Here is a 26,483-nt window from a genome sequence, read left to right as displayed (position 1 = left end):
CTGCACGCCTCCCTCCATTGGCTGCTGGGCGGGCATCGACCCACACGTGTGTTTCTCGTGCGCGTTGCGGCGGCGGGGTGTCTGCCTGCGTGCCAAAAATCTTTTTTTCCGCAACCCCTCGCCCACCCGCTTTCTCCCTCTCTCCCTCTCTCTGTTTGTGTGCGTGCGTGCGTGGGCTCCCGCAGCACGCCTTCGACAGGGCCGGTGTGAGCGGCGCACAAAGGCGGTGAGGGGGTGGTGGTGGAAAGCGCATATATTTGCCCGGGTGTGGGTGGGGAGGGTGCGGTCCGGGCCTCTTCCGCGCGGAGGAGGCGATCAGCCGAGAACAGCGAGACCGCGAGGAAAGTAAAAACACAAAAAAAAACAATAAAATAAATCAAAAATCAGAAACAAAAACAAACAAAAAACACACACATAAATTATACAGCGGGGCACACCGGGAACGAGAGGTCAACGCTAGGGCCGGGGAAACGGAGGCAGTGCGAAAATGAAGAGCCAGTCGACTGCAAAGGCGGCACCGAAGAACATCTCCGTGTTTCTTCGTGTGCGTCCCACCATTGCCCGTGAGTCGAAGGACTCATGCAACAACCTGACCTTTGACCCCAGCGATCCGCAGACCGTTACCGTGACGCGAAAGAGCGGCTCAAGGGCGATTTCCAAGTCGTATACGTTTAACAAAGTCTTCACCCCGACGACGGGGCAGACGGAGGTGTACAACGAGTTTGCGCGGGGCGCCGTTGACGCCGCCTTTGATGGTCAACATGGCGTGCTTTTTGTCTACGGGCAAACAGGCTCTGGTAAGACGTACACCATTAGCAATGATGACCCAAAGAACCCTGGCATGCTGCAGCAAGGCCTACACGATGTCTGGAATCGCATTTACAATGACCCAGAGCACGATTACAGCTGCACTGTGAGCTATGTGCAGCTGTACAATGAAATCCTGACGGACCTGCTGGACGCAGAGAAGGGGCGTGTGCGTATTCAGCTTGGCCCGGAAGGGTGCGGCGACGTCGTGCTTGTCGCGGAGTCGACTGGCCTGCCCATTGAGAAGGGCGTGCAGAATTACGAGGAGGCAATGGAGTTGTTTGCCCTTGGCATGAGCCGCAAGGAGATGACAAGCACGGTGATGAATGAGAGCAGTTCCCGCTCCCACACCATCTTCAACTTCAACATCACCCGCTCCAAGAAGGTGAAGGCGGTGGAGTTGGGCGAGACGCCGACGACGGCGTTGGAGGGCCGTCTTGTGATTTGCGACCTGGCCGGCAGTGAGCGGGTCAGCAAGACGCACGCCGAGGGGAAGACGCTGGGCGAGGCAACCCACATCAACGGGAGCCTGCTCGTCCTCGGGAAGGTGGTCGCGGCACTGACGGAGAAGAGCTCCCAGCACGTGCCGTTCCGTGAGTCCAAGCTGACCCGCATCCTGCAGTACTCGCTGCTGGGCAACGGCAACACCTCCATCGTGGTCAACTGCAGCCCCGCCGACGATTCCTCCGAGGAGACGCTGGGCGCCATCATGTTCGGCCAGCGGGCAATTCAAATCAAGCAGGAGGCGAAGCGCCACGAGGTGCTCGACTACAAGGCACTCTACCTGCAGCTCATGGCTGAGCTCGATTCCAAGAACGACGGAACACTGGAGGATGCCCTGGGAGAGGAGCGGCGCGTGTACGAGGACCGTGTCAGCGCCTTGGAGGACCGTGTAAAAATTCTTGGCACCGAGAACGATCTCCTGCGGCAGCAGATCGCGGCGCTGCAGCGCGGGGACGCTGGCGGAAGGGCCGTCGACGATGCCGCCGCCGGCTGGCAGACGGTAAGTAGGCAGATGCGGGAGAAGCTGATCGAGCGCGATGCGGAGGTCAAGTCCATCACGGAGGAGAGGTTCAAGCTCGCCATCCTGCTTGCGGAAGAGAAGCGCACGACGTTCAGGCTGGCGGAGCGTCTGCGCTCCATCATGATACGCTACCAAATGGACTCCAGGCAGTGGACGCAGCGGCAGGAGGAGCTTGGCCTGGAGCTGGCGCGACTGAAAGGCACGGACTACATCAGCGTCACGGGCGACATGAGCGAGTGCGCCTCGCCGGGTGCGGCGGCGAGTCAAGCCTATTCCACGGATTCCATGAACACCTCCCCGGGGAAGGGCGATGGGTACTTGCAGGAGCAGCTGGAGAAGGCCTACACACGCATCCGCGAGCTGAATGAGGAGCGAGTGGAACGCATAGTCTACCAATCCAAGGCGGAAAAGGCTATTCGTATGCTGCACGCCGAGAAGGCGGCCCTCGAGAAGAGGCTCGCCCAGTAGCGTGCGATCTGCAAGGAAAAGCAGGGAAGAAGCGTGGTGTGCCGCTCTTGTTTTTTGTTTAGTTACTCTCATTCCTTTATTTCTGCCTACTGAGAGTCGATTCCAAAGAATGAAGCGGTGTCTGTGTGAGAGAAAGAGAGAGAGAGTGGTAGTGATGATGGAGAGCAAATATATTTGCTAATGCCTCGTCCGCCCTTTTTGAGTTTTTGTGTGTTTTCTGTGTCTTGTTTTTTCCTTTGAGCGAATCCCCATTTCTTTTTCGTTGCTTCATTGATGAGTCCGTCGGGCGCAGCGTCTTTTATATTTGTTTTTCTCCTTCCCTCTCGCTCTTTTCATCCCGGTGTGGGTCGTTGCTTCGCTGCACGGCTGTGTGCGGGGCAGGTGTCCCTGCAACTTGTGTGCGTGAGTGCATCTGCGCTCCCCCCTCTCACTCTCGCGCCGTACATGCGTGCCCGTGTCGAAGATGCGGTTTGCCCTTGAATCCCTCTGCCTCCCCAACGGTTTTTTATTTTTATTGACTGCCTCTTCCTCCCGTCCTCACCGCCATGGATTGCGTGCCGCGGGAAGTGTAGGTGCGGGAACGACAGAAGCACAGACACGCACACACGTATATATATATATATTTATAAATATAGCATAGAGGGAGGGTGAACGATGTCGTTGCGCTCGGCGTCCGTCTTGGCGCTTGACGTAAACTGCCCTCCGGCCTCGCTGGCGTTGGCGGTGGAGTTCTGCCGCCGCTCAGCAGAGGCGGCGATGATGTTCGCGCCACACGACGAGATGGCGCTGGTCCTCGCCGGCACCCGTGACTCACACAATCCGCTGCATCACAGCCGCGGCGGCACGGGTGGGACGCGGTTCAATCACATCTCCGTGCCCTGCGCCCTCGCTGCGCCGACGGTAGACTTTTTGGAGCCACTGGCGCACATCACACCGCCGTGTGAGGGCTATGAGGCGGACTTCTTGGAAACCCTCCTTGTGAGCGACCAGGTGATGCGTGAGCGGACGGCAAACAAGTGCTACAGGCGTGTTGTGTTTTTGCTGACCGACGCCCACACCGAGGTGCTGCGGAAGGAGGAGATGAATCCACTCCTGGAATCCTTCCAGCAACACGAGGTGGCTTTAATCGTCATCGGCATTGATTTCACTGAGCCGCCCGCCAACGCCGCCGACGCCTATGAGCGTGACGGTGGTAATGAGCACTTGGCGGGCCTTTCACTCAAGGCACAGAACGAGCGGGTCCTGCGCGCCATGTGCTTTTTGCTTGGAGAGGAAAGCGCGGTGGTGTCGTTGGACGACGCCCTGCGCGGCGTGGACGAGCTCCGGCGACGAAAACTCACTCAGCGCCCCCTCCTGAGAGTCATCCTCACCGTCGGGGAGGTGCGTTTGGCGACGCAGATGTTCACGAAGGCGCAAGAGGAGCGGCTGCCGCCGCTGAAGCGAACGACCGCAGCGGGGGAGGAGGTAAGCATGCGGACAATTTTCCAGGGCCTCCGTGAGCGTGCGACGCCCTTGCAGCGAAGGGATCTTTGGAAGGGGTACCGCTACGGTTGCAGCCTTGTCCCGTGCTCGGAGCAGGACGCGGAGGCGATGAAAGTCAAGGGGCCCAGAGCGCTGGATGCCCTCGGATTTGTGCCGCTGCAGCAGGTCCCTGTCTATGTGCTCTTGGGCGGGGTGAAGGTGATCATGCCGCTTGATGACGACACGGTGGGGGCGAAGGCCTTCCGCAGCATTGTGCAGGCGATGAACGCGGCCGGCCGGGCGATGGTTGTGCGCTTTGTTCGCACCCGTGACGCGGACCCCGTGCTCGGTCTTTGCGTGCCCTCAACGAAGCAGCGGCGGGATGTCCTTTTCTTTTCGCCCCTCCCCTTCGCGGAGGATGTGCGCTTCTTTGAATTCTCAGACTACGCGGAAGTGCGGGACGACGACGACGACGCTGACGCCGCAGAGGAGGCGGGGCTTGTGGCTGCGATTGTGGAGGACATGACGGTGGAGAAGGAGGTGCTGCGACCGCGGGAAACGTTTAACCCGGTGCTTCAGCAGTACTACGCGACGCTGCGTGCAAAGCTGCGCTGCTGCTGTGACGGCGAGAGACTGGCGGCAGGAAGCGAGACGCGCGAGGCGGACGGCTTGCGGGGGGAGGCAAGTGGGGCCAACACCGCGGCTGGAGAGGTGTTGCTGCCGCTTGCGCGTGCGGTACAGGCCACCTCTGCCGCCTACGGCTTGCCGGGGAACCAGCTGGAGCCGATGCTCTCGAGCGTGCGGGCCAAGCTAGAGGCGTGCTCCCGCAGCTTTGTGTACGTCCCAAGTAGAGCGGATGACGTGGCGGAGGGGCGGCGGCGGCGGCGGCGGGCGTATTGGTCCCACTCGCCTGCCGGCTCCCGCGAGGTGGAGGCGTCCGATGCGTCCAGCCGGGACCCCTCCACCGTTGCGACGCCGTGTTTTGTCGACGGCGCCGCACGCATCACGACCATGGATCCGGTTTGCTCCTTCCGGGCGGTGCTGCAGTCGCGCGGGGGCACCGAGGTCCGGCGGGCGATGGATGAGTTGGCGGACGCCGTCTTCAGGCTGCTTCGCTACAGCCTGAAGGACGCACAGTACGCCAAGGGTGCGGAGTGCGTCTTACTTCTCCGCCAGCACTGTCTTGAGACGGGGGAGGCGGATTACTTCAACCGGTTTCTGCTGAAACTTATGCTCCTCGCGAGGGAGTTGGAACACGAAGCATTTTTGCACGGCGAGATTGTGGCACGTGGCATCGCCCCCATCACGCGGCGGGAGTGCCCCAACAGCACGATTGCTGACGAGGAGGACGCCAGGCGGTTTCTCACGCAGGACCGTCGTCTGCCCGCCCCTCTTCTGGAAGACCCCGACGAGGCGGAGGTGCTCAACATGATCGTCTGATGCTCTCTCTTTGTGTACATGCCCGGTGTGCGACCTCTTTTTTTTTTCTTTTGTTTTCGCCTCTCTTTCGGGATGCTTCTTTGGGACGGGAGTGCGATGGGTGCCGGTGGGCCGATGCAACTCTTCCTTGGGTATGTGAGCGTGTGTTGAATGTCTTCAGCCATCCACCTCCTTTTTTTTGTTTTTGTTTTTGTTTTTGTTTCCGTCTCTCCTGCATCTGTAGGATTTGCCGTTTGACATATCATTTGCGCCGGACTTTCAGTTTGCAATGAGCGAGGCGGAACTTCGCCTCTTCGAGTTGCTTGACAGGACGGAGGCGGCGGAGTCGGGCGCCGTGCCCCTCGCGTCTCTGCAGGAGGCCTGCACTGAGGTGCCGTACGTGTCGGCCAGGCTCGGCGGCAGGCGGCGATACCAACTCTACCGCGGCCTGCTCCTGGACCGGCCCCCAACCGCGGTGCCAGACGCCTTCCGGCAGCATGCGGGGGAGGCGGGCGAGATCCACAAGCGGGTGGCGGCGCGCCTGCACGGGGTCCTGGGCGGAGACGCGCTGCTCGAGGAGGCGGACCTGCAGGGGTTTGTCTGCTACTTCGCCTCCGAAACCGGGTGCGACTTTGACGACGAGATGACGGGCATTACGCTCGCACTTGCCACGGTGGTTGCTGCCGCAGAGTTGACGCCTGGCGCGGAGAAACTTCGCCGGCTTTATCAGCTGCTCGAGGTGTTGCGCAAGGATTTTGTTGTGCCCAGCGCTTCTCGCGCCTTTGACGGCTCCCTTGCGCCGCTTCTGCGCCTGCTGTTGCAGTACCACGACCCGTGCCTCGCGCGCCACCTTGACCAGCGCGTTGTCAACGTCGGGGCGGTGCTCCTCGACTGGGCGCGGCGCCTCTTTGTGGTGGGCGACGGCCTCCAGGAGGCGCTCGGAGTCTGGGACTGGCTGTTGATTGTGGGGGACCCCACAATGACGGTGTACTTCGCCCTCTCGTACCTCGTAGCCCACCGCCAGCGCTTTCTCGCCATGGAAACACACGAGGAGCTGGCGGAGGCGCTCCGAGCCCCCGCCTTTGCGCTGCCCACGCGAAAGGAGGACGCGGTGGACCCCGCGCTGCACGACGGCAGACCTGTTTCCTTCCTCTCGCTCAGGTCCGGCAAGTCGCTGGCGCAGAACGCGGATATCGCCTACCAGAGTACCCCGCACTCCACCCGTTGCGTGATTGACGCCTTGCTGTTTCCTGACGAGGGCGGCCTAGGCAAGAGCCCCGACGCCTTGGAGAAGTATTACACCGCCTACACGGCCTTGCCGCTGGAGCGCTCTGACTTCGCCGAGTCCTTCGCCGTGCAGCCCGCCGCGCAAACGGAACTGGCCGCACTGGGCTACGTCGTGCTAGACTGTCGTTCCCGTGCAAGTTATGACTTTGCCCGACTTCCAAGCGCCATTCACGTCGGGGACGACATCGGCTTCGATAACGAGAAGCTTGACAAGGTGGTCGCGAAGCTGGGGGACGTCCGAGGGACCCATCTCTGCGTCTTTGGCACAGGCCGGCCCATCACGGAGGAGTTCAACCTCCTCAAGCTGGTGTCCCTGCACCTCGTGCAGAGCGGTTTTCCGTACGTGAGCATAGGCGGGTTTCGCGCCCTTGTTCCTCTCATAAAGGCGCAGGCAGTCACCATCACACGCGCCTCAACGGTCGACATGGCACGAGGGGAGGTAATGAGCTCCGTCACGGCGTTGAAGAACGGCCTGGCGGAGATGCTGCCGCATCTTGAGTTTGACAAGGAGGAGGCGCGGCGAAGGGCGGAGGCGGTTGGCCACAAGGCGAAGGAGGGCGTGCAGGCGGTGAAGTCGTGGGGGTGGAGCATGGTGCGGCGCGTGGGCCAGCGACTGGCCTCTAGCGGCACATCTTCCCCCACTGCAAACCCCACGGCGAGCGCAGCGGCGAGTGAGGAGACCGGCAACGGCGGTGGCGGCGGTAGAGGCGGTCGTTCCCTTCGGCCGGCGCGTGCGACAGCGGCCCAGCACGCCTTCTCGCTGGGCGCCGGCGACGACGCGGGTGACGAGGACGATTTCGACCTCATCACCAGCGTCCCTCTCTACACCGGCACCGCCGTCGCCCACCGCGAGGGTGAGCGGGTTGTGAAGGGGGCGCTTCTCGCGCAGTCGTCCTCCTCGCCGCCCGAGGGGGAGGAGGTGGAGGCCTCCCCCGCCGCAGCCGACCCCGCGGCCCCCCCGACAGCCAAGCGCATTCTTATGGAAATAGATGAGGAGTTTGACCGGCTCTTCGGCGACTCCACCCCACCGCGGGGCACTTCGTCTGAGGCGGCAGCGGCGACACCGAAAGAGGAGCAGGCGCCTCAAGGCGACGCCGCTGCTGACGCAAAGAGTCCCCTTGAATGAGCCGAGAAAAAAAAAAGAAAAATATTTTTGTTTTATTTTGAATATATAAATTTTTAATATATATATTCATTGGTTTGTTTGTTCAGAGCGGGATAGTCCCGTTTTCTGAGTGGGGGTCGCTCCTCTTGCCGGCATTTCATTTCCTTTTGCTTTCTTTTTCTCTCTCTTACTTTCCCCCTGTGTGTGTGTGTGTGTGCATTCCATCGTATCTCTGGAGGACCAATGCATCCTTTGGCATGCTTCTCCCCCTTCTCTTGACAGCAGCTCAGCAATTCCCGCAGTCAAACACGCAGAATACATATTTATATAACTGCAAGTGTTTGTGCGTGTGGTTCGGTGGTGGCACTGGCAGTCTTATGCATATTTCTGCAGACTTGTAGCCAATGAAGAGGGATCGTTTGTTGGCGCTTCTGGCCTTGGCTGTGTTGACCTTGACGTGCGGCCTACTGGTCGTGAACTCCTGGACGAGCGGTGGGCGGGAGGAGAGTCCACCAGGGAAGAGCTCTTCCTTCACGACGAACTACGCCGCGGCGTATTTGGGCGCCACGCTGACCGATTTCAGTCGTGCCTGCAAGGGCGCCTCGTCCGTGCTCAATGACGAAAAGGAGAAGTACATGATATGCGCCTGTGAGGCGACCAGGAAGCTGTTCACGGTGCAGCTTATCCGCGAGATTGAGGTTCGCGTCGTCACGTTGGTGAACCTGGAGCATTTCAGTTCGAGCGTGAAGAAGTTTATGCTGCTCGGCAGCAAAAAGTACCCCACCAACGAGTGGCGTGTGCTGGGGGAGTTCGAGGCCAGTCCGTGGCGCGGGGCGCAGCACTTCGACGTGCCGCCGCAGGAGCCGGTGCGCTTCCTGCGGCTCATGTGGGTCACCTCCCACGGGGACGACTCGTGGTGCACGCTGACCGCCTTCAAGGCGTTTGGCGTGGACGTGCTGGAGACCCTGACGCAGGACTACGGCGGCGAAGTGGAGGAGTTGCTGCAGGGGCCGCTGGACAGGGCCCTGCCGGCGCCCCCGAGCTTCGTCGCGCCAACGCCGCCGGCTTCCACGGGGGTGGATGCACGTGCCAGCGGGCCCGCGGCCGGGCTGCAACGCCCTAGCGAAGGAACGAAGCCCCGCGGCGATGCGGCGCTCGAGAAACTCTTCCGGCAGGTGGATGCCATCGTTTTGGCTGGTGCCGGGCGCAGCGGCAACGGCAGCAGCGACGACGGCGACGCCGCCGCCGACTCCTCCAGTCGCTGCGACGACGGCGACTTTCTTGACAACGCCTCCCAGACGTGCATGCTGCACGAGCGTCAGGCGTTCTTGTCCAGCTCCCGCTGCAAGTGCTTTCCTAGGCCGCCGCTCTTCGGCAAGATGGCGCTGGCGCCGAAGCCGTTCCAAGGGGGGACGGTGCTGCAGATCATTGCACAGATGAGCAAGCATCTCAAAATGCTGCAGCAGGAGCTGGAGGAGGCCTCTGCCCGGCAAAGGGCAATGCAGGCGCGGCTAGAAAGCGCCGAGGTGGCGGTTGCGTCCATTAGGCTGCACCTTCGCGAAACGTTGCGGTTCACCTGCGACTACAGTGAGCGGTTCATTGAGCTGAAGAAGGAGATGGATGCCGTGAAGGCGCGCCTCGCACTTGCGTTGGAGCCAAGGGGCCGCAAGGGGGGTCGTGTCACCTTACAGATGTGGGTGGCTTGCTCCAACGCGTTGGCCTTTGTCGCCCTCCTCGCGGCGTGTTTTGTGCCTCGCCCAACCATCCCCATCGGAGCCCGGCGCTTCACGCTGCGTGGGTAGCCCCCCGCGCTGCGTCTCTGTCGCCTTCATATTTGTCTGCGTGCCCTTTTTTATTCTGCTATTGCTGAGAATTTCTTGAGGTTTTTTTTTTTTGACCTCAGTTGTGCCTGCGTGCGTGCGCTGCGCCGACTCCCCGCCCCGACACCCCCTCTTTTTTTTTTTTGTTGTGTGTGTGTGCAAAAATATTTGCTTTGTTTTATTACTTTGCCGCCGCCCCTCCCGGGAGGAGCTTCCAGAAGGGAACAGAAGGCGAAGAAGGGAGGGGAGGAAAGGAGAAGTTGCGCAGCATCCCCCGCGGCGCAGACGCAGCCACAGTTGCATCAGCCCAGACACGGTGTGTCCCTCTGCGCGTTCCACGCGCGGGGGCGTTGGCGCAAACACCTTCGCCCCACTTGAATTCCTCCGCCCACTCCCGCCAAGGAAACATCTCATTCCTTCTCGCTGCCGCGTATAGTAAATGCAGCAGAAAGTACTTATCGTCACCCCAGTTGCCTTGTTCGAGCTTGCGGATGGAAAGACCGTGGAGCGTGGAAATTGTGCGTGCGCCGTCGTGGGGCTTCCGGGAGATCGGCCCAGGTACAGCCTTGTGTGCTACAATGAACGCCGCGAAACGCTCTGCGTGGGAGCCATGGCCTCAGCCAATGAGCACAGTCTTCAGTTTGAACTGCAGGCGAGCCTGTACGCTAGTTTTCGTGACAGCGCGGGGAGACGGTGGAGCTGCATGTTTCTAAAGGAGTCGCAGGTGGAGTCTTTCCTGGCGGTGCTTGGGATTGCCCTCTACGCCTTGGCGGGCCAACCCGCACACGCGACCGTCATCAGCGACTTTGCGCCGCCGGCGGGGGAGGTCCGGCTCGGTCTGCAGCATCGTGTGAAGGTGCGCTACTCCGCCTTTGCCATCCGCAAGGGCGACGTGCTGCAGCTCGGGGAGCTGCTGGAGACGAACGGCGACCGCCCGTACAACTTTCAGCCGGTGCAGTCGACGATGGCGCTGCACGCAGAGGCCAAGGGCTTCGAGTCGAGCGTGCTGGGCATGATGGAGGACACGTGGCGTACTGTCGTGGTGCCGGCGACGCTCCCGCGCTCGGGCGGGAGGCGGCTGTACGGCGGCGACAGCGTGGCCTTCGTGCTGCAAGTCGTCCGCATTCTCCACGACGAGGCCCCCATGACGGCGGAGGCCAAAGTGCCCGCGGTGTTCGCCGACGCCGACGACGGCAACGCCGCCGCCCTGGTTCCGGTCTCCGCGCCGGCGCGGGACGCGAACGGCACGAAGATTGTCGTGCTGCACACGGAACGGCGGGAGGGGGCCGACGACGACGCGGTGCGTCTGCGCACCTCCGCCTGCGGCGCGGCGGGCGGCGGCGTGCCCACGGAGCACATGGCGCTGCTGCAAAAGTTGGGGGCGCAGATCAACCGCGCCACGACCGACGCGCGTGACGTGCGTGACGTTGCCGTGGGCGTGACCGGGGAGTGGAGGCAGGCCGTCGACCGACCGACGCCGTCGGCCCTGACAAACGCGGCTCTGGAGCAGTCCGTGAAGCGGCTCGTGATGGAGAACGAACGCGTCGTGGACGACATCGCCCGCCGCGATGAGCTGCTGCAGGCGCTTGACCAGCGAAATCGCGAGCTGCAGAAGCGTGTGGATGTCGCGGCGATGGTGGCGCAGCAGCTGCTCGACGAAAAGAACGACTCGGTGCGCACCGCCTCGGAGGTGAAGCTGGAGAAGGAACGCCTTGTCATGAAGCTGCAGGAGCAGATCAACCAGGCGGCGCAAGAGCGGGACGACACCCAGCGTCATCTTCAGACCGTCAAGAAACTGCTTGCGGTGTCGGACGAGGAGCTGAGCCAGATACGAGGCAAGGCCGACGTTCACGCCATACAGGCAGGGAGCATTGTGGCAAAGCTGGACACCACACAGGACGCCTTGGCTGAGGAACGTGCACGTCGCAAAGGACTGGAGGCGAAGGTGATGACTCTGCAGGAGGAGATTCGAAACGCCGAGGCGGAGCTGCACATCAAAAACGCTCAACTAGAGGAACTGCGTCGCACGGCCGACATGGAGCGGGCACACTACGCCCAAATCATGGAGGATGAGCGGCAGCGTCGTGGGTTTGAGGCACAGCAGTTGCGTAGTGAGATTGTCTCGGATCTGCAGTCGCGCGAGGCCAAGTATCAGGCGGATCGTGCTCGTGTGGCGGAGGACAACTTCAGGCGCGGGCAGGCCGAGGGCAAAGAGATTGGCAGGCGCGAGGCCCGCATTCATGTAGAGACGCAGCTGGAAGAGCTTCAGCTTGACGCACAGCGGGCCCTGACAGAGCTGGATGCATCCAAAACCGAGCTACGGCGTGTTATTGAGGAGGGCATGGCGCAGAACCGCACCCTTGGGTCCAAAGTGGCGGAGCTCAAAAGGCAAATGTATGAGGAGACGCGAAAACGAGTGCGGTTGGAGTTTCAGTTGCATGACATGCGCGCCAAGGTGCGGTGTGCGCAGGACAACCTCATGGCTGCCTTCACGTCTGTTGTGTACCGGCTGCAGCGTCCAGCGGAGGCGGTGGACTTGCTGCAGCTCCTGGACGCGCTCAGGCAGCGGCGGAAGTTGGATTTCAGCTTTGAGAAGCGGAGTCAGGCGGCAGAGGAGCTGGAGGCCGTGCAGCGTCGCCATGAATGGATTGAGTCGAGCATGCTGTCTCTGTACCACAGCAGAGCGAAGGCGATTTATCTTGCCTGTGTGGAGCCACTGCTGGCGGAGCAGGCGGCGACAGCGGAGGCGGTGCGCCGTCTTTGGCTGGAACGCGACGGTAGCGCCCACTATGAACTCAGCGCGGCGGAAACGCACGAGCGGGGCGTGATTACGCAGGCAATGGAATCCTTCTTCCAGGAACTCTCCGCGTTTTTCACGGGGCAAATGCGGCAGCGCGCTGAACTCGTTCATGAGGCAGAGAGGGCATGCAGAGCGAGCTTGGAGGAATACATGGCGGTTGCTGAGGCGATCAATGCACATCGGCTTGGCGAACTTCAGGCGCGGCGGGAAGTGAAAGGGGCCTGCATGGCGGCACGCAGCGTCACGGAGGAGGAGCAGGCGACGGCGTTCCGCCGTCTCTTGTCGGAGGCGTTGGCGGCCGCGATCACGCTGGGGCAGAGCGCCTTCATGGAGGCAGAGGAGCGGGAGCGGGCCAGCCTTGATGCGGACCAGTGCGCTGAGTTTAGCGGGATGCTCTTTGACTGCGGCGCGGGGCTGGCGACGCTGCGGCGTCTCGCGGCTGTCGCTGAAGCGCAGCAGAAACTGATGGCGGCAGAGGCGCAATCCCGGGCGGGTGTTGCGGCGGCGGCGGAAGTTGCCCTGCGGGGTCTCACCGAGGAGGAGTTGCGGCAGCGACCGCCGCCGCTGCAGTCGCCGGTTGCAGAGGCGGCGAGTGGTGCAGCGGCCTCCGACACGCACCGTCCGCAGCGCCCCGGGGAGGGGGAGGGGGAGGAGGAGGAGGAGCGGGCGCCTTTGCACCCACTGGGGGCGGCGGGCCAAAACCCCCCGCCGCGCGAGTGCGCCACGAGCGACAGCAGCGACGCGAACGCCGCCGCGGCGCCACCACCGCCGGCCGCCCGTGTTGCCCCGCTACCCACGCAAGCGGCGGTGGCGAAGCCCAACCTCTTCGGTTCCTCTAGCGACGACGACGATAGCGGCGGTGGGAATGCGAGGCCGCTGCCAGCGGTGCAGAGGCCCGCGGCGGCCAGGCGCATGCCCCCGCCGAAGGCCAAGCTTTTTGACAGCAGTGACAGCAGTGACTAGTGGTCAGTAGCGAAACAAGTAAAGGGGAGGACGGGGGCAACATCAACAGCAATGGGCAAAAGGAAGACGGGAGTAAAAAAGAAAACCAGGGCGTGACTACGCCAGTATCGGGCATGCGATGCGGGCGCGGGGATGAATATGCGTGGAACGGGTTCAGCGCGCGGCTCGTCGAGAGAGAGAAAGAGGGGATGTCTCCGTGCGTGTAGGCGTGTGTGTATGTGCTGCGCCGTGGATTATGCGAGACCGAGCCGGTTTATGCGTAGTGAGGCCCCATTGCGTGGGGAGAGTAAAAGGGGGCGTGGCGGATGGATAAATGATGCCTGTGCGTGTTCAGCGTTGGGTCTCTCTGCGGCTGCTACCGCCCTCTTTGCAGTTGCTTTTTCTTTTTCCTTCTTGTTTTTACTTCCTCCTTGTAGCGATAGTACGTGGCCTGCTGCACACAAAAGAGGGCGAGGGGACGGGCTAGGGTTAGGGTTTTATTTTATTTGTTCTTCGTTTGCTTGCTTTTAACTTTTATTACAGGCTGGGAGATGCAGTACCTCTACGATGACGTTGTACCGCCCTTTCGCTTCTTCGCGAAGATTGTGATGCGGTGCGTTAATAACGCCCTCGACGAGGCAACAAAGAATCACCGCACGGAACACGCAAGCTTGCATGTGCCCTACACAAGCATAGCGGCGGACAATCCCTGCTTGGTGGAGGTGCCCCCCGGGCTGGTGGCCCGCAGCGTCGCTGTCGGGCCAACACTCGACAGCGCCGCGGGAAGGATGAATGCGTCCGCGGGGAACAGCCTCTCTGCAGTCTGTGTAGTTGGCGACGTCGTGCTTTGCGGGTTCACCAATGGGCGAGTGACGCTGGTGTATAGCAGCCCGCATGGGGGCGCGTTTGAGACACTTGAGATCCCACCGTTCACCCCAAACCCGACTCAGGTGGTTGCGCTGAGTTGTGTGCCCCTCCGCGAGGGCCACTGGGTGGTTGCCGTCAGCCACGAGGCTTCCGTCTTTGTGCGCACGTTGGCGCTGAAGCAAAGCGTGCACCCCCCCATGGTGCTGAGAAAGAGGACGCAGCAGCGCGTCATTGAGATGCGCACCACCGAGTGGGCCTCCGGCGCCCGCGTGAGCTCGCTGCAGCTCTCGCCCTGCGTGAAGTATCTTGCGGTGGCGTTTAGCGACGATGCACTTGTCGCCGTTGCCGCGCTTCCATCGCTGGGGGTCTCGCGTCACGGCTTGGGCGACGGCCCTGAGCGGGTGACGTTGGATCTGACGTCGCGTTTGGTGGAGGACGGTCGTCTCGGCGGCAACCGTCAGGCCCGAGTCTTTTTTATGCCGGAGCGGCTGCCGGGGGGTTTGCGCTCGGCGTTCTTGTCGGCCTCGACGTGGACTGACCCCGAGACGACGGCCGGCGCCCACCACCCGCTCTGTCTGCTGGTGTGGGTGAACGGCAACAGCTACACGCGCTGCCCGCTGAAGAGCATCAGCGGAAGCGCCCTGAGGCGCCTGAGCACCGTCCTCGCCTCCGGGCCGCCCGTCACTGTGTCTTGTTCCAAAAAATCCATTCTCGCTGCCACCGCGGCGGAGGCGGCCGCCACTTCATCGGCGGCGCACCGAACAAGGCTCAAGTCGAAACTGGGCGCCGGCGGTTTGAAAGAGGGACTCGCAGACGCTGCGTCCGAGGCCGCGACAAGTTTACTGAGGCAATCACCGTTTATCGGTATGTACAGAGGTCTGTTGTCTGACAGGATTGTTGCGGCGGCCTTGGCGTCGGCGGACGGCACTGTAGTGGCGGTGGGGTGCGCCGGCGGGTGCGTCTACCTCATGGATGGACATGGCATTACATCGATGCTTTTTGCCACGCCGTTTCAGGGGAAATCGATGCGGCTAATGTCCTTGCACCCCTCTAAGGAACTCCGCTGCGGAATGGTGCTGCGGGCCGTGAGGGCGCCGCCGGGGGAAGGAAGGGGGGTCACGCTGGCGCACGCGCGCGGGAGCGTGTCGCCCGCCTTCCTTAGCGTGGGGACGGTGCGTTGTTTGCGGGATGTGGAGGGCCTAACGGCGGTGCTTCCACTGGGGGAGCTGCCGCTTGTCGTGCTCTTTTGCGCCCACGGCGTGTACCTCTGGGATGTCCACTACAACTGCGTGGTGGCGTCGCTGGCGGGGCTGCCGCCGCTGGAGCCGTTCTCCCTTTGCGAGGTTTTGTACCGTGGGGCGGCCAGCGGTGCGCTGCGCCCGACGTTGGCCAAAAAGCTTCGGTCGACGTTGTACCTGCCTTTCTGCACGGAGACGGCCATCGTCTGGTGGACCTCCGACGAGACCCTGGCGCGGCTCAGCATAGCCGACCTCCTTGCCCAGGTGTACCCGCTGCTGGACGCCGAGTTTCGGGGCCTCCCCATGCGGGCAATGGCGCACCTCCTCGCCCGCGTGCCACCGGCGCAGCGCCACGTACCCGAATGCGTGGCGAACTTTGAGCTCCCCGCGGAGTGCCAGTTACTGCTGGACACGTATGACGTGGCTTCTCCCGCTGCCGCTGTTGCCGCTGCCGTTGGTGGTGTTTTTGGTGGGGGCACTGGCGCCGGCCTCGCCGACCTGAAAGACCCGGCGAGGGAGGCGGCGCTGCACCGGTTTCCCGAGCTTCCCTTTGCCCCGCTGCACCCCGAGACAATTGCGTCGTGCTTCCTCGAGACGACGTGCTCCTCCGTGACGACGCGTGCGGAGGAACTGTCTGCCATGTTTGGCGCCTCACTGCCGCGTGGGTCGTGAATTAATGAAGGCAAAATGTAAAGTTATGTGCATTGGGTCGGGCGGACACCCAACTCGTGGGTGCGTGGTGAGGGCTGCGCGGGGGAAAAGGGTTTCAGCCCTCAACCAGTAACGAGGCAGGGCACTCAAGCAAAACAACAACAACAAAACCCCTTCCCGTTGTTTCCGCGTGGATTGGCTGCCGAAGTCGCAAGAATTTATTTCCCGGTGCCGTCTTGTACTTAACCCCCCCTTCTCTCTCCTTTAGTGCATTCAGTTTTCTATTATATATTTATATAAATATATTCCGTTGTCTCTCTCGTTCCCTCGCGGCTGCCCGGCTCCGAAGGAGCGGTGACGGTCGCGTGTGCGTGCGTTTGGGTGTGAGTGTGTGCAAACGGAGTAAATCCGCCTCTCCATCTGCTGTTTGTTCCGTTTTTTTTCTTCTTCCGCTTTTTCCCTGCACGGACGGGCACGCGACGAGTGGCCGATGCTGCGGCGCCTCCCCGACTGGGGCGCGGCCCTGTTGGCTCGCCAGGCGACAGCCGCACGCGTGGGGCTCTTCACACCGCTCCGGGGCGTGCGCCACAACCGCCACGACAGCTGCAGCGAGGAGCTGGCGAGCCGGTACTTCGACCTGCAGGACGTCCCGGCAGACCGCCTCACGCACCACTACTGGGACGACGTGGACTCGCCGTACGACGGCGCGTTTCTTCTTGACGAATTCCCCCTCGCGGAGGGCGGCGGGGACAACGAAGAACACGTTCTCCAGCCGGATCGGCGGCTGCTTTCGCAGGAGTACCTCTAGCCGTGCGGCGGCGGGGCGGGCCCCACGCAGTCACACACACACACAGAGGGAAAGGGCGGTAAACTCACAGAAGACGGAGGGATTCGGGCGTAACGGGGGAGCAGAGAAGGCGGAACTCGTACCCGGTGGGGCAGGGCGTGTCTCACGCGGCAAACCGGTCCTCTTGCGACGCGCGCATTCTTCCGGAAGAAGGTGGCGGCGGAAGGAGGAATAAAGACAACAACAAAGACGAGCGTCGCTCCTGCAGCTTCTCTCTGTATCGCTGTCGTTCCCCCCTCCCCTCCCCTCCTCCGCTGTGGCTTTCAGTGGCTTTGCCTCGTATCTCCCCACATTGCCTACCCGCTTTTTTTTTTTTGCCGCGCATATATATATTTGCCTGGCCGCCGCTGCCTTCCTTCTCCCTCCTCTCCTTTTGCCCCATAGTGTGTCACCCGCAGCGAAGCAGTTGGAGCCGAAATGCTGCGCTGGCGGTTGGGGTGCGTTGCGGTCTGCCTGGCGACCGCGGCCCCGCGCACCGCGTTGCGCGAGATGCACGGGAAACCGACGCAGTCGCACAAAGTCCGCACCCAGCACAGCCGGCGGTGGTGGACGCAGTCGAAGGCGCGCCACCTCACGGCGATGCCGCACGACGAGTGCCGGTCGCGCCCGCACTTCCCCGCCTATAACGAAGATGTGGATCGCCCCATGCTGGTGCCGGCCGGGGCCACCTGCTTCAACTGCGAGCAGCCCATTGATGATAGCGACATCAATAGCTACGTCTGGGTGCCGGCTGGCAACGCCACTGTCCCCACGACGCAGGGCTACTTTTTTCACTTCAAGTGCTTCAAGTGCTGGAAGTGCAAGTACCGCCTCATCCACAACAAGTTTTACTCCAAGGACGGCAAGGCGTGGTGCGTTTCCTGCGCCTTGGGAAGAGACATCCGCGTGCCCACGCGCCGGTGGCACACTTCCTACGTGAACACGCACCGCACGGGCTCTAGAATGGCGGGCCACTTTTTCCCACGACACAAGCATCAGATGGCGTTTTTGCTCGACCCGAATGAGTAGGGAACCTCAGGCGTATGCGTATTTCCTGCATCCGTTGTTACTTCACTCTGGCTGCCGCCTGACGACGCTCTCTCTACAAATATGTATTTCTTCTTTATCACTCTGTGTGTCCTGCATCGCAGTTCGCATTGGCCCCACTTTGTGCGTTGGATCCTGCGCTCTTTTCCTTCTTTAGTGCCTCCTCCCCTTGCTGTGTCTGTGCGTGTGTGCGGGCACCAGTACACCAACACACCGTCAACTGCAGGCATTGGCGCTGCCTGCAACACACCCTTTTCTGTGTGACTGTGTGTCGGTGTACTCCTGCCATCGTACCGACAGCCAATCACAATTGTACATACATACATATATATATATGTGTGTGTGTGTGTATGATTGTAGAAGTGTATAAAGGAGGCCAACGTGTAATTAGTACAGCAGCCAAGCATCAATGGAGCTGCTGCAAAGCGCGCTGGACGCGGTCTCATGGCGGCAGAATGTTGTGGAGTACCCATGCAGCATTCTAGGCAGCATGATAAACGACGACAACGAGCTCATGGAGCTCCTGCGCCACGGCTTCTTTCTTCTTACGTATCGCATGAATTTTAGTCCGCTGCCTCACTCTTCCGTGACCTCCGACAAGGGCTGGGGCTGCCTTGCACGGTCCTCACAGATGCTGCTTGCCCACGCGCTTTGGCGTTACTCGGCGAAAGACTGCAGGCTGGACTACTTCCGCGACCTAGACACCGCGGATAGCGCCCCCTTCTCGCTACACAACATGGTGCGGGCGGTGATGAAGAAGGCGGGGGTGTTCAGCCCAGAGTACTGGTCGCCGAGCCAGGGCTGCGAGGCGATCCGCTGCTGCGTCAACAACGCCGTGAACCGGCGGATTATCCCTCCGATCAGCGTCGTCGTTTGCTCGCAGGGGTGCCTGATGGCCAGGGAGATTAGTTCCAGCCTGGAGTCTGAGCCTGTGCTCATCTTGGCCCCCATGCGCTGCGGCGCCTCTCGGCGGATGACGCAGATGATGTTTTTTTCGCTCGAGTACCTTCTCCACTCCGCGGCGTGCCTGGGCGTGGTGGGCGGCGTGCCAAACCGCAGCTACTACATTCTGGGAACCAGCGGGCAGCGGCTGCTGTACCTGGACCCCCACTGCATGACGCAGGAGGCTCTCCTCTCGAGCCACGCGGAGGAGGCGGGCGTCGTGACAGTCACGGCGGGCCTCGTCAAGTGTGTGCGGTGGGACCGCCTCGATACCTCGTGCTTCTTGGGCTTCCTGGTGGATTCTCCCGCCGAGTGGCTGGGGCTGCGCAGCCGCCTGGATGAGCTGCAGCGGCGGGGCATAGAGCAACTGCTGTGCGTCAGCGACGACGCAGTGGCCGACCACCCCGACGAGGAGGCCGCGCGGTGGCCGAGCGAAGAGGACCTGACGGAGTAGCCGCCCCCTCTCGCGACGGCGCGTCTCAGTGTTTTTTTATTGGCAAACAGTCCGTGTGTACAATCCCGGCCGCGTACAGTCTTGCGGCGGCGCCGCTGTTCTTTTTTTTTTTTTTTTTACTTTTGCCGAGAAGCGGCGAGAGTGGGGGCGAGGAAGGAAGGGCAGACAGTAAACAGCAGCAATACGACGAAAAGAAAAGGAAAAGGAAAAGGAAAAGGAAAAAGAGAAGAGGTAAAACAACAACAACAACAACAACAACACGGAAAGGCGAGTGGAAGTGTGGGGTGCTGCGAGAGTGAGTGAAGAAACGAAAAACAAAACAAAACAAGTAAGACACCACCATCCTCATTGTTACTTTCTGTGTGCTTGCGGTGTAGTTTTCGAGCCTTGTTTTTTTGTTTTTTCCTTTTTGCTTGTTGTAGTGCTTTGGTGTTTGAAGCTGCCGGGAGGTGAGGCGAACGGGGGGAGGGGGGGGCTCTTATGACTGTCTTTTCCCCGCTCTCGTGGCCGCGCCTTTTCTCTCCTTCTCGTCCCCGGACGTGGGCGGAGGGAGCTGGCGAGTTACTGAGCGCGCTGCTTTTGCACCCGGCGCCTTGATTCTTTTCTCTCCTCTTCCCCTCCTTTTTCTGCGTGCGTGCAACGCTGACGCACGTTGCTGTGGCTCTCTCTGGGGGGGCAGTGTGTGTGTGTTTAGTTGAAGTGTAAAGTGGGCGTTGCTGCGGCATGCGGCGCTGCGTGGCGCCTTCGTGGCTGCGGTACCGCGGCATCGTGTGGGATGGGCGTGGCTCGTGCGGCTGCGTGGCGAGCAGTCGGCGCTGGTGCCTGTCGCTGCGTGTCCCCTCCGTCGAGCTCGCCGCCCCGCGCTCGCAGACGCACGAGGATCTCGCGTACGCCTCCTGCCCCATATGCGGTCGCCTGACGCACATGTGTGACATGTTCACGCACCTCACAACCGCCCACCGCGAGCTGAACCCGGCGCACTGCAAGAAGATCTGCAGCGCGCGGCTGCAGCTCTACCAGCAAGTGATTGGCGTTCCGCTGAAGAAGATGGAGCTCACCACGTCTGGGCGCCGGGTGCTCGACTTTCTCCCCACCGTGCTGCCCTCCGGCTACATCTGCAACTGGTGCGACAGGAAGAACGACTTGTACCCGACGCGGGACAAGTTCCTCAAGCACGTGGCCGACGTCCACGCGGAGATTGACCTGGAGGACATCGAGCAGCACGTCCCGCTGCCGCCGCGCGGTGTGGCGGAGGAGAAGAGCGGCGCCCGGGAGGCGGCGCGGCCCACGCGGCGCCTGAGTGGTGTTGAGGCGGTTGCGGAAACGTTCACCATTCCGCCCATCGCCCCGCGCCACGCGGCCGTTTCGATCCCGCGCGCCATCGACAAGCGGACAGCTGCGCCGCCGCCGGCGTTCAGCGAGACGGAGTTCCCGTGCGAGCTGTGCAACAGGGTGTTCCAGAGCGAGGCGGACTTGCTGCAGCACCTCGAGACGCGGCACCCGGACGGGACCGCCGAGGGGTCCGGCGACGTGGATCACTCCGCCGTCGCCGACGTTGCGGAGTTCACGGCGAAGGAGGCGACGATGGGCGGCAGCCAGCGCGTGCACGTCATCTGCGACCTCTGCCCCTCCTCGTCGAAGGTGTACACGATGCCGTCCGCGCTCTTCTCCCACATCCGTTTCAAGCACCCCGGCGAGGACGCCGCGTACCACGTGGAGCGCCTCATTCGCACAAGTAAAGGCCAGTCATTTGTGTGTAAGGTCTGCAACAAGGCATTTGCCACGGCCGCCGCACTGGAGGGCCACTTTAGCAGCAAACACGCCGAACAGGCGAGTGCGCCGGTGGGGCAGGGACGTGTGGCGATGAATAACTGCTGGTGGTGCCACGACTGTGAGAAGGGCTTTTCCTCCGCGAAGGGGCTGCACGGGCACATGCAGAACAAACACGGACTTTCTTCACAGATACATCCCTGTCCGGCGTGCAAGCGCGTCTTCTCGGACGTCTACTCGCTGGAGGAGCACATCACCCTGGCGCACAAGACGATCCATCTGCACGACATTGGGCTCCAGACGCACGCGAAGTGTGACATCTGCGACCGCTGCTTCTTAACCTACGAGGATCTGCACCGGCATGCCGTCAAACACCACAAGAAGGATCCCCGGGCGCCTGTTCGCCCGTTTGAGGCCACAGCCTTTTCCTCACCGGAGAAGGAGGAGGCGGCAAAGAGTGGCGCGCCTTCGTCGTCGCCCGTGCCCGCGCCAGCGCAGGCTCCACGCAAGGTAAAGAGGCGCAACAAGAGTGCTGCAGAGGCGGAGCCAAGTCCATAGCGGTGGGGCAGCAGGATGAAGGAGGGTGTGTGTATCCGCGAGGGAGAGAGAGAAAGAGACGGCGGTGCGACCCAGGCCTGCCTGGGGCGAAGCAGGAGAGAGCAGAAACGTAACAGCGAGAATGCCTAGAAGAGAGGAGCTGCTGCTAGGCTTTTTGCTTTGCTTCTCGACGGAGCCAAGTTTGCCTGCGGCGTCTTTACACATGCGCCAACTCCATCGCCCTCCGCATCTATGCGCCTTTTAGGATTCGCGCGCTGGCGGCGGCGGCGGCGGCGGCGGCACTCCGCGTGGCTGCGATGCATCCACCCTTGACGCCCCGCATCCTCGGCTATAAATAAATATCTGCTCCCACCGCCCTTTGTTTTGTTTGGTATTTGTTTTTCTTCTTGTGCTGGGCGAGGGCGTCAGGAAGGACTCAGCGCGCAGGTGCGTGTGGAAGCAAAGGGAGGGCGGGATTGCAGGACGGTGCAGTACACATCTACGAGCGATGGATGAGTTTGGTCCCGCCGGGGAACAGGCGCAACTCCGCACCGTGCAGCAGCTCCTCCACGCCTTTTCGGAGACGCCCTCCTGCGTGGTGCTCCTCAGCACCGCGCTTGGCGAGATGTTGGGCGTCCTCGCTCGCCAGCAGGAGTGCATCAGTGAAATAGTCGCCTCGCTGCAGGCAGCAAGGGAGGAGCGCAGACAAGAACTTTCTGCAGTGTCGCAGAGCCTTGCGGATGTTCTGCGTGACACCATTAACCGCACAGCGGCTGCCGTTAGTGAGATACGGGGGCAGGTATCTTGGCAACAACGCAAGTGCGGCGCTGTTTCATTTTCTGAAGAAAATTGTATCGAATTAAAACATGAGATTGCGGATCTTCGCCGATTAGTGCTGGATCGCCTGCCCCGTCAAAATTTTTCCGGGGCAGAGAGGCATGAAGGGGACAGTGCGGTCTACCCTGCACTTGCGGCTACGAGGGCAGAGCTGCGGGACCTCAGTGCACAACAGCAAGCTTTACTGGAGCTGCTTGACCTGCGCAAGACGTTGCTTCGCCAGGGGTACACTGGGGATTCGGCGGTGGACGTGCGTCAAATCCGCCTCCTTGACACTGTCGCAAAGGTGAAACTGGTGCACCAACTACCGTGTTTTCACGTCCTGGCGACGGCGCTCGCGTCCCCTGAGCGTCGCTTGCGTGCGGACGCGGCCGCCGCCAACCCCCCGGTGGCGTGAGTGGCTTCTACCTTTGTCTATCTCTCTCTCTCTGTTTGTGTGTGTTTGTGTGACATGGGCAACCTTGCAACTGTGTAGGGTCACGTGCGCGGCTGCTCTACCCTCCGATGCTTGGCGCTGTTGATCTCAGTTTCCCTGCGTTTCCTCTTCAGGAAAAGGTAAGGCGGAAGAAAAGGAAACTAGGGCGCCGGCGATAACCATCACGCTGGATTCGTTAGTTTTTTTTCTTTTTTTTCTTTTCTTTGCTTTCCTCGTTTCGCTGGGCCCTCTCCACCGGTGACTCGGGTGGTGCACGGCAACAGGGCGTTGGTGCGGCAGCAGGGCGCGGCGGCGGCCATCGTGCACGGAGGGGCGGAGGGCGTGGCGGGCGGGCCGAACCCCGGCTTCTTGCTGCTCCGTGTGCTTCTCTCGCGCCGACTTCGTCTCCCGCTGCGGGCGGCGCATCCGTGCAACGGGCCTGCGTGGTCGTGCACGTGAGGGGCCCCATGAACGTGCACTGGAAGCCGCGCGGCGGCGCTCGGGCGTCAGTCGGCAACATCAACGCCGTCGAGTTTGACCCGGACGTGGAGTTGCTCTGGGTCAGTGACAGCTTTGGCCGGCTGATGAGCTTCACGACGCAGAGCCAGACGAACACGCTCACCTGGACGGCGTACTCCTCCTTCTCGGCTTCGACGCGGCCGCTGTCCGGCATCTTTTTTCTCCCGCTGGGCGGCGAAAAAATCGTGACGGTGGCGGACCACAACGTTATTCGCGGCTACAAGCGGGGCGGCGCGCTGTTCCTCTGCCGTCCCCTGCCCCCGCAGTCGCAGAGTCACATCGAGCTTTTTCATGCGCACGGCGGCACTGGGGTCGTGAGCTTCACCGGCGACGTTGGGCTGACGCGCTTTTCCATCGGCAACGAGGGCGCCGACCGCTGCGTCACGGTGCCGCTGGGGGAGTCGACGAAGGTGGTAGCGCTGCAACAGACGGAGCGGTGGGTCATCACGGGCAGCACCTCCGGCAGCATCGTCGTCCGCGACAGCAACGACCTGCAGGTTGTGGACACGGTGCCCGCGTCGCGGCAGCGCGTGCTGGCGATGGACGCGTACGACGACACCATCGTGGCTGCCGTGGTGGAGCGCTCCATGACAAGCAGCGTGCGCGTGTACGACGTGCGCAGGTTGGCTGAGCCGGTGATCACAGTTGGCGGAATTCCCTCCGACACCGTCTCGCAGGTGCGCCGTTACCGCGACTCATTCGGCATTTCGGCGGATCGCGCGTTTGTTCTGACGTCGTGCGGGTTTCACATTCTGCAGATGGACCAGCCATCCCCGGTGTTCAGCTCCAGCGGCATGCTGGACGACGCCTGCACGGCGGTGAGCGTCTCCCCCAACGGCATGTGTGCCGCCATCGGGAACGACAAGGGCTACTTCGTCGCCCTCGCCCACCCGGCCACGCGGGAGGACTACGTCATGTCCCGCTTTGAGAAACCCCAGCGGCCGGTGAACCCCGTCTTCACGCAGAGCTGGGCGGAGAAGAAGGAGGGCGACACATTCGCCTACTTTGACGAGACGCTGCCGGCGGCGGAGCTCGCCTCCAGCTGGCCGCCCGAGAACTACATGATCCTCACCGTCCCGGCCCCCACCCGCTGCCTTAACGTGGAGTCCCGCACCGTGCTGCAGAACCGCTGGGGGTTCCTGCGCGCCGACTCCTACTTGCCCGACCCGAAGGACAAAGTCGCGTCGGAACTGCCGGACCCGTTCCCGTTTAACCTCGGGCTCGGCAAGGACCCGGCGGCGGTGCAGCGGAAGCTGCAGGAAATGAAAAAGGGTCAAAAGCGGCGCTACTTTGAGTTCCGTGATGGCTCCGCCGGGGACTACGCCCCGCTTGAGCCGGCGAGCCGCGTCTGCTACAGCATGCACCACCGCTTTGACTGGGAAAGCCACAACGCGATCCCACGCGACGTAGTGGGCCTCGACAACAGCTTCCCCGAGTGCTGGTTCACCACACTACTGCAGTCGCTCTACCTCTGTCACCCGCCAGTGTACCCCGTTCGCAAAGTCGTTTTGCGCCACCTCTGCACCCGCGAATACTGCATCGCGTGTGAGACTTCGATTATATTTGCGAATATGCTGATGACCTCCGCGACAGGGCTTGACCCGATTGTGCAGGTTGCCAACCTAATCCGCACCATGTACAAGCTGCCTGCAACAGATTCCCTCTTTGAGCCTGTCAAGTCCCGTGACGAGGCGGTAAAACGGATGCACACGGCACAGTCGACCCTGCTCGAGGCGCTGCATCGCGGGCTGCAGGATGAGAAGGCGTACCCCTTCATGGACTACAAACCTCCATGCCCCGACTTTGAGCGCTCCATCGCGTGCCTCTTTGGCACGGAGTTCTCCTCCGGTGGAACAGTCCACCTGGAGCCCCAGTTCTACTGGGATGTTCCTCCCTCCGCCCTCAAGGTTAATGAGGGGCTGCAGCACCTGCTCAAGCAAATTGAGTCCTACAGGGATGAAGTGCAGATCAAACGTCTGCCGCCAATTATTGTGTTGCGCCTGAATCATGAAGGGGGAACTCTGAAGCCGCCGAGCTGTTTGCATATCTCTCGCGAGGCGAAGGAGGATTCCAACTACGTCTTGTGCAGCAGCCTCATCCATCTCTCCGACGACGCCAATGACCCTGGTCGCTTTGTGATTCACCAACGCATACTTGATGATCGGTTTAGCCTGATAAACGATTATCGCGTGACGGCGCCGATGGAGGAGCAGGAGCTGGAGGACTCGATGCCTGCATTTCACTCCCATCGGGCTGTGGTGGCGTACTACGCCCTCGACAAGCTGGCGCCGCCGCCCTACAGCCTACAAGACGGCAACCGTCCACCCAACATGTTTGAGGTGCTTGGGCCGCTGCTGCTCAACGACGTTCTTGCGAAGCCGCTGCAGCGTGACCCGTCTGCACAACGGTTCAAGTCACCACTTGCCTCCTTCTACGAGATCAAGCCCAAGGACTTGGTCGCATTGGATGCGGAGTACGTGGTGTTGAGGTGGAACAGCCGGTGCGTGGATGCGGGAGTCGAGAAAAAACCGTCGCATAAGACGCATATGGCGCTTGCACGGCTGAGCTGCATTCTAAGCAGTGCCCCAGGGGAGGAGCGAACCATCGTGGACGATTACGTGCACACGCCCGAGGTGATTCAGGACTACGTGACGCAGTACAGTGGCATTCACCCCGGCGACCTGGACCCGCTTAAATCCTCCAAGTGCCTGACGAGCCGCAAGGCAACGTACTTGAAGCTTCGTGCCCTGGTGGATCGCGGCGTTGTGTTTGTGGGTCACGGGTTGTACCAGGACTTCCGCGTGTGCAACATTGCGGTCCCCACCGAGCAGATCATCGACACCCTCATGATGTTTCACAAGCCCGGTGGCAGGTACCTCTCGCTCCGCTTTCTTGCCTACCACGTGCTGGGGGAGCGTGTGCAGGAGGGCGAGCACGACTCCGTCGAGGACGCCCGCACCTCCCTGCGCCTGTACCGCAAGTACCAGCAGCTGGTGCGCGAGGGGAAGTTTGACGCCGTCCTCGACAAGCTGCTTGCGACCGGGGCGGAGACGAGCTGGTACGTGCCGGAGAGCCGTGATGCCTATGGCGTGTCCCCCGCGGCCTCCACCGGCATCTCGGGCTCGCCACTCTTCCCCGACGCCCCTGCGACGCTGGTGGAAGCCGCGGGGGACGTGGAGGACGGTGGATGCGCCTCCGCGGTGTAGTCGGCAGGGCACGGCCGCGCCCTCCTTTTGATTCATGTTTC

The 26,483-nt window shown here is 61.8% G+C and overlaps 12 protein-coding genes across 12 annotated transcripts, besides 14 other annotated features; all 12 read left to right on the top strand.

The window, feature by feature from the left end:
- Positions 1–129: 129 nt before the first annotated feature.
- Positions 130–153: a microsatellite.
- A 334-nt stretch (positions 154–487) lies between these two features.
- Tco025E_01580 (putative kinesin) lies at positions 488–2,299 on the top strand (the record flags this gene model as incomplete). The annotated part of the gene is made up of 1 exon (XM_029368518.1): positions 488–2,299. One exon carries the CDS (start codon positions 488–490, stop codon positions 2,297–2,299), a length of 1,812 nt encoding a protein of 603 aa, XP_029231386.1.
- Positions 2,300–2,426: 127 nt separating this feature from the next.
- Positions 2,427–2,464: a microsatellite.
- Positions 2,465–2,907: 443 nt separating this feature from the next.
- Positions 2,908–2,933: a microsatellite.
- A 20-nt stretch (positions 2,934–2,953) lies between these two features.
- Tco025E_01579 (putative KU80 protein) lies at positions 2,954–5,200 on the top strand (the record flags this gene model as incomplete). The annotated part of the gene is made up of 1 exon (XM_029368517.1): positions 2,954–5,200. The coding sequence occupies one exon, from the start codon at positions 2,954–2,956 to the stop codon at positions 5,198–5,200; it is 2,247 nt and encodes a 748-aa protein (XP_029231385.1).
- A 175-nt stretch (positions 5,201–5,375) lies between these two features.
- Positions 5,376–5,402: a microsatellite.
- A 66-nt stretch (positions 5,403–5,468) lies between these two features.
- Tco025E_01578 (uncharacterized protein) lies at positions 5,469–7,592 on the top strand (the record flags this gene model as incomplete). The annotated part of the gene is made up of 1 exon (XM_029368516.1): positions 5,469–7,592. The coding sequence occupies one exon, from the start codon at positions 5,469–5,471 to the stop codon at positions 7,590–7,592; it is 2,124 nt and encodes a 707-aa protein (XP_029231384.1).
- A 134-nt stretch (positions 7,593–7,726) lies between these two features.
- Positions 7,727–7,766: a sequence feature (A-rich).
- A 4-nt stretch (positions 7,767–7,770) lies between these two features.
- Positions 7,771–7,788: a microsatellite.
- A 187-nt stretch (positions 7,789–7,975) lies between these two features.
- Tco025E_01577 (uncharacterized protein) lies at positions 7,976–9,373 on the top strand (the record flags this gene model as incomplete). The annotated part of the gene is made up of 1 exon (XM_029368515.1): positions 7,976–9,373. One exon carries the CDS (start codon positions 7,976–7,978, stop codon positions 9,371–9,373), a length of 1,398 nt encoding a protein of 465 aa, XP_029231383.1.
- A 457-nt stretch (positions 9,374–9,830) lies between these two features.
- On the top strand, positions 9,831–13,154 carry Tco025E_01576 (uncharacterized protein; the record flags this gene model as incomplete). The annotated part of the gene is made up of 1 exon (XM_029368514.1): positions 9,831–13,154. The coding sequence occupies one exon, from the start codon at positions 9,831–9,833 to the stop codon at positions 13,152–13,154; it is 3,324 nt and encodes a 1,107-aa protein (XP_029231382.1).
- A 530-nt stretch (positions 13,155–13,684) lies between these two features.
- Positions 13,685–15,910, top strand: Tco025E_01575 (uncharacterized protein; the record flags this gene model as incomplete). Its single annotated transcript, XM_029368513.1, has 1 exon — positions 13,685–15,910. One exon carries the CDS (start codon positions 13,685–13,687, stop codon positions 15,908–15,910), a length of 2,226 nt encoding a protein of 741 aa, XP_029231381.1.
- Positions 15,911–16,171: 261 nt separating this feature from the next.
- Positions 16,172–16,195: a microsatellite.
- Positions 16,196–16,252: 57 nt separating this feature from the next.
- Positions 16,253–16,283: a microsatellite.
- Positions 16,284–16,379: 96 nt separating this feature from the next.
- Tco025E_01574 (uncharacterized protein) lies at positions 16,380–16,697 on the top strand (the record flags this gene model as incomplete). Its single annotated transcript, XM_029368512.1, has 1 exon — positions 16,380–16,697. One exon carries the CDS (start codon positions 16,380–16,382, stop codon positions 16,695–16,697), a length of 318 nt encoding a protein of 105 aa, XP_029231380.1.
- Positions 16,698–17,153: 456 nt separating this feature from the next.
- Tco025E_01573 (uncharacterized protein) lies at positions 17,154–17,744 on the top strand (the record flags this gene model as incomplete). Its single annotated transcript, XM_029368511.1, has 1 exon — positions 17,154–17,744. The coding sequence occupies one exon, from the start codon at positions 17,154–17,156 to the stop codon at positions 17,742–17,744; it is 591 nt and encodes a 196-aa protein (XP_029231379.1).
- Positions 17,745–18,171: 427 nt separating this feature from the next.
- Positions 18,172–19,158, top strand: Tco025E_01572 (AUT2/APG4/ATG4 cysteine peptidase; the record flags this gene model as incomplete). Its single annotated transcript, XM_029368510.1, has 1 exon — positions 18,172–19,158. One exon carries the CDS (start codon positions 18,172–18,174, stop codon positions 19,156–19,158), a length of 987 nt encoding a protein of 328 aa, XP_029231378.1.
- A 98-nt stretch (positions 19,159–19,256) lies between these two features.
- Positions 19,257–19,282: a microsatellite.
- Positions 19,283–19,346: 64 nt separating this feature from the next.
- Positions 19,347–19,380: a microsatellite.
- Positions 19,381–19,393: 13 nt separating this feature from the next.
- Positions 19,394–19,418: a microsatellite.
- Positions 19,419–19,544: 126 nt separating this feature from the next.
- Positions 19,545–19,594: a microsatellite.
- A 287-nt stretch (positions 19,595–19,881) lies between these two features.
- Positions 19,882–21,486, top strand: Tco025E_01571 (putative Zn-finger protein; the record flags this gene model as incomplete). The annotated part of the gene is made up of 1 exon (XM_029368509.1): positions 19,882–21,486. The coding sequence occupies one exon, from the start codon at positions 19,882–19,884 to the stop codon at positions 21,484–21,486; it is 1,605 nt and encodes a 534-aa protein (XP_029231377.1).
- Positions 21,487–21,742: 256 nt separating this feature from the next.
- Positions 21,743–21,766: a microsatellite.
- Positions 21,767–21,973: 207 nt separating this feature from the next.
- Tco025E_01570 (uncharacterized protein) lies at positions 21,974–22,699 on the top strand (the record flags this gene model as incomplete). Its single annotated transcript, XM_029368508.1, has 1 exon — positions 21,974–22,699. The coding sequence occupies one exon, from the start codon at positions 21,974–21,976 to the stop codon at positions 22,697–22,699; it is 726 nt and encodes a 241-aa protein (XP_029231376.1).
- A 218-nt stretch (positions 22,700–22,917) lies between these two features.
- Positions 22,918–22,943: a microsatellite.
- A 241-nt stretch (positions 22,944–23,184) lies between these two features.
- On the top strand, positions 23,185–26,442 carry Tco025E_01569 (putative cysteine peptidase, Clan CA, family C19; the record flags this gene model as incomplete). The annotated part of the gene is made up of 1 exon (XM_029368507.1): positions 23,185–26,442. One exon carries the CDS (start codon positions 23,185–23,187, stop codon positions 26,440–26,442), a length of 3,258 nt encoding a protein of 1,085 aa, XP_029231375.1.
- Between the last annotated feature and the right edge of the window lie 41 nt (positions 26,443–26,483).

The sequence above is a fragment of the Trypanosoma conorhini genome (genome assembly GCF_003719485.1).
Source record: "Trypanosoma conorhini strain 025E chromosome Unknown Tco_14.4_contig_00053, whole genome shotgun sequence".
Classification (NCBI taxonomy): Eukaryota; Euglenozoa; class Kinetoplastea; order Trypanosomatida; family Trypanosomatidae; genus Trypanosoma; species Trypanosoma conorhini.
Note: the sequence above shows the minus strand (reverse complement) of the source record. Positions and strands in the feature narration are given on the sequence as shown.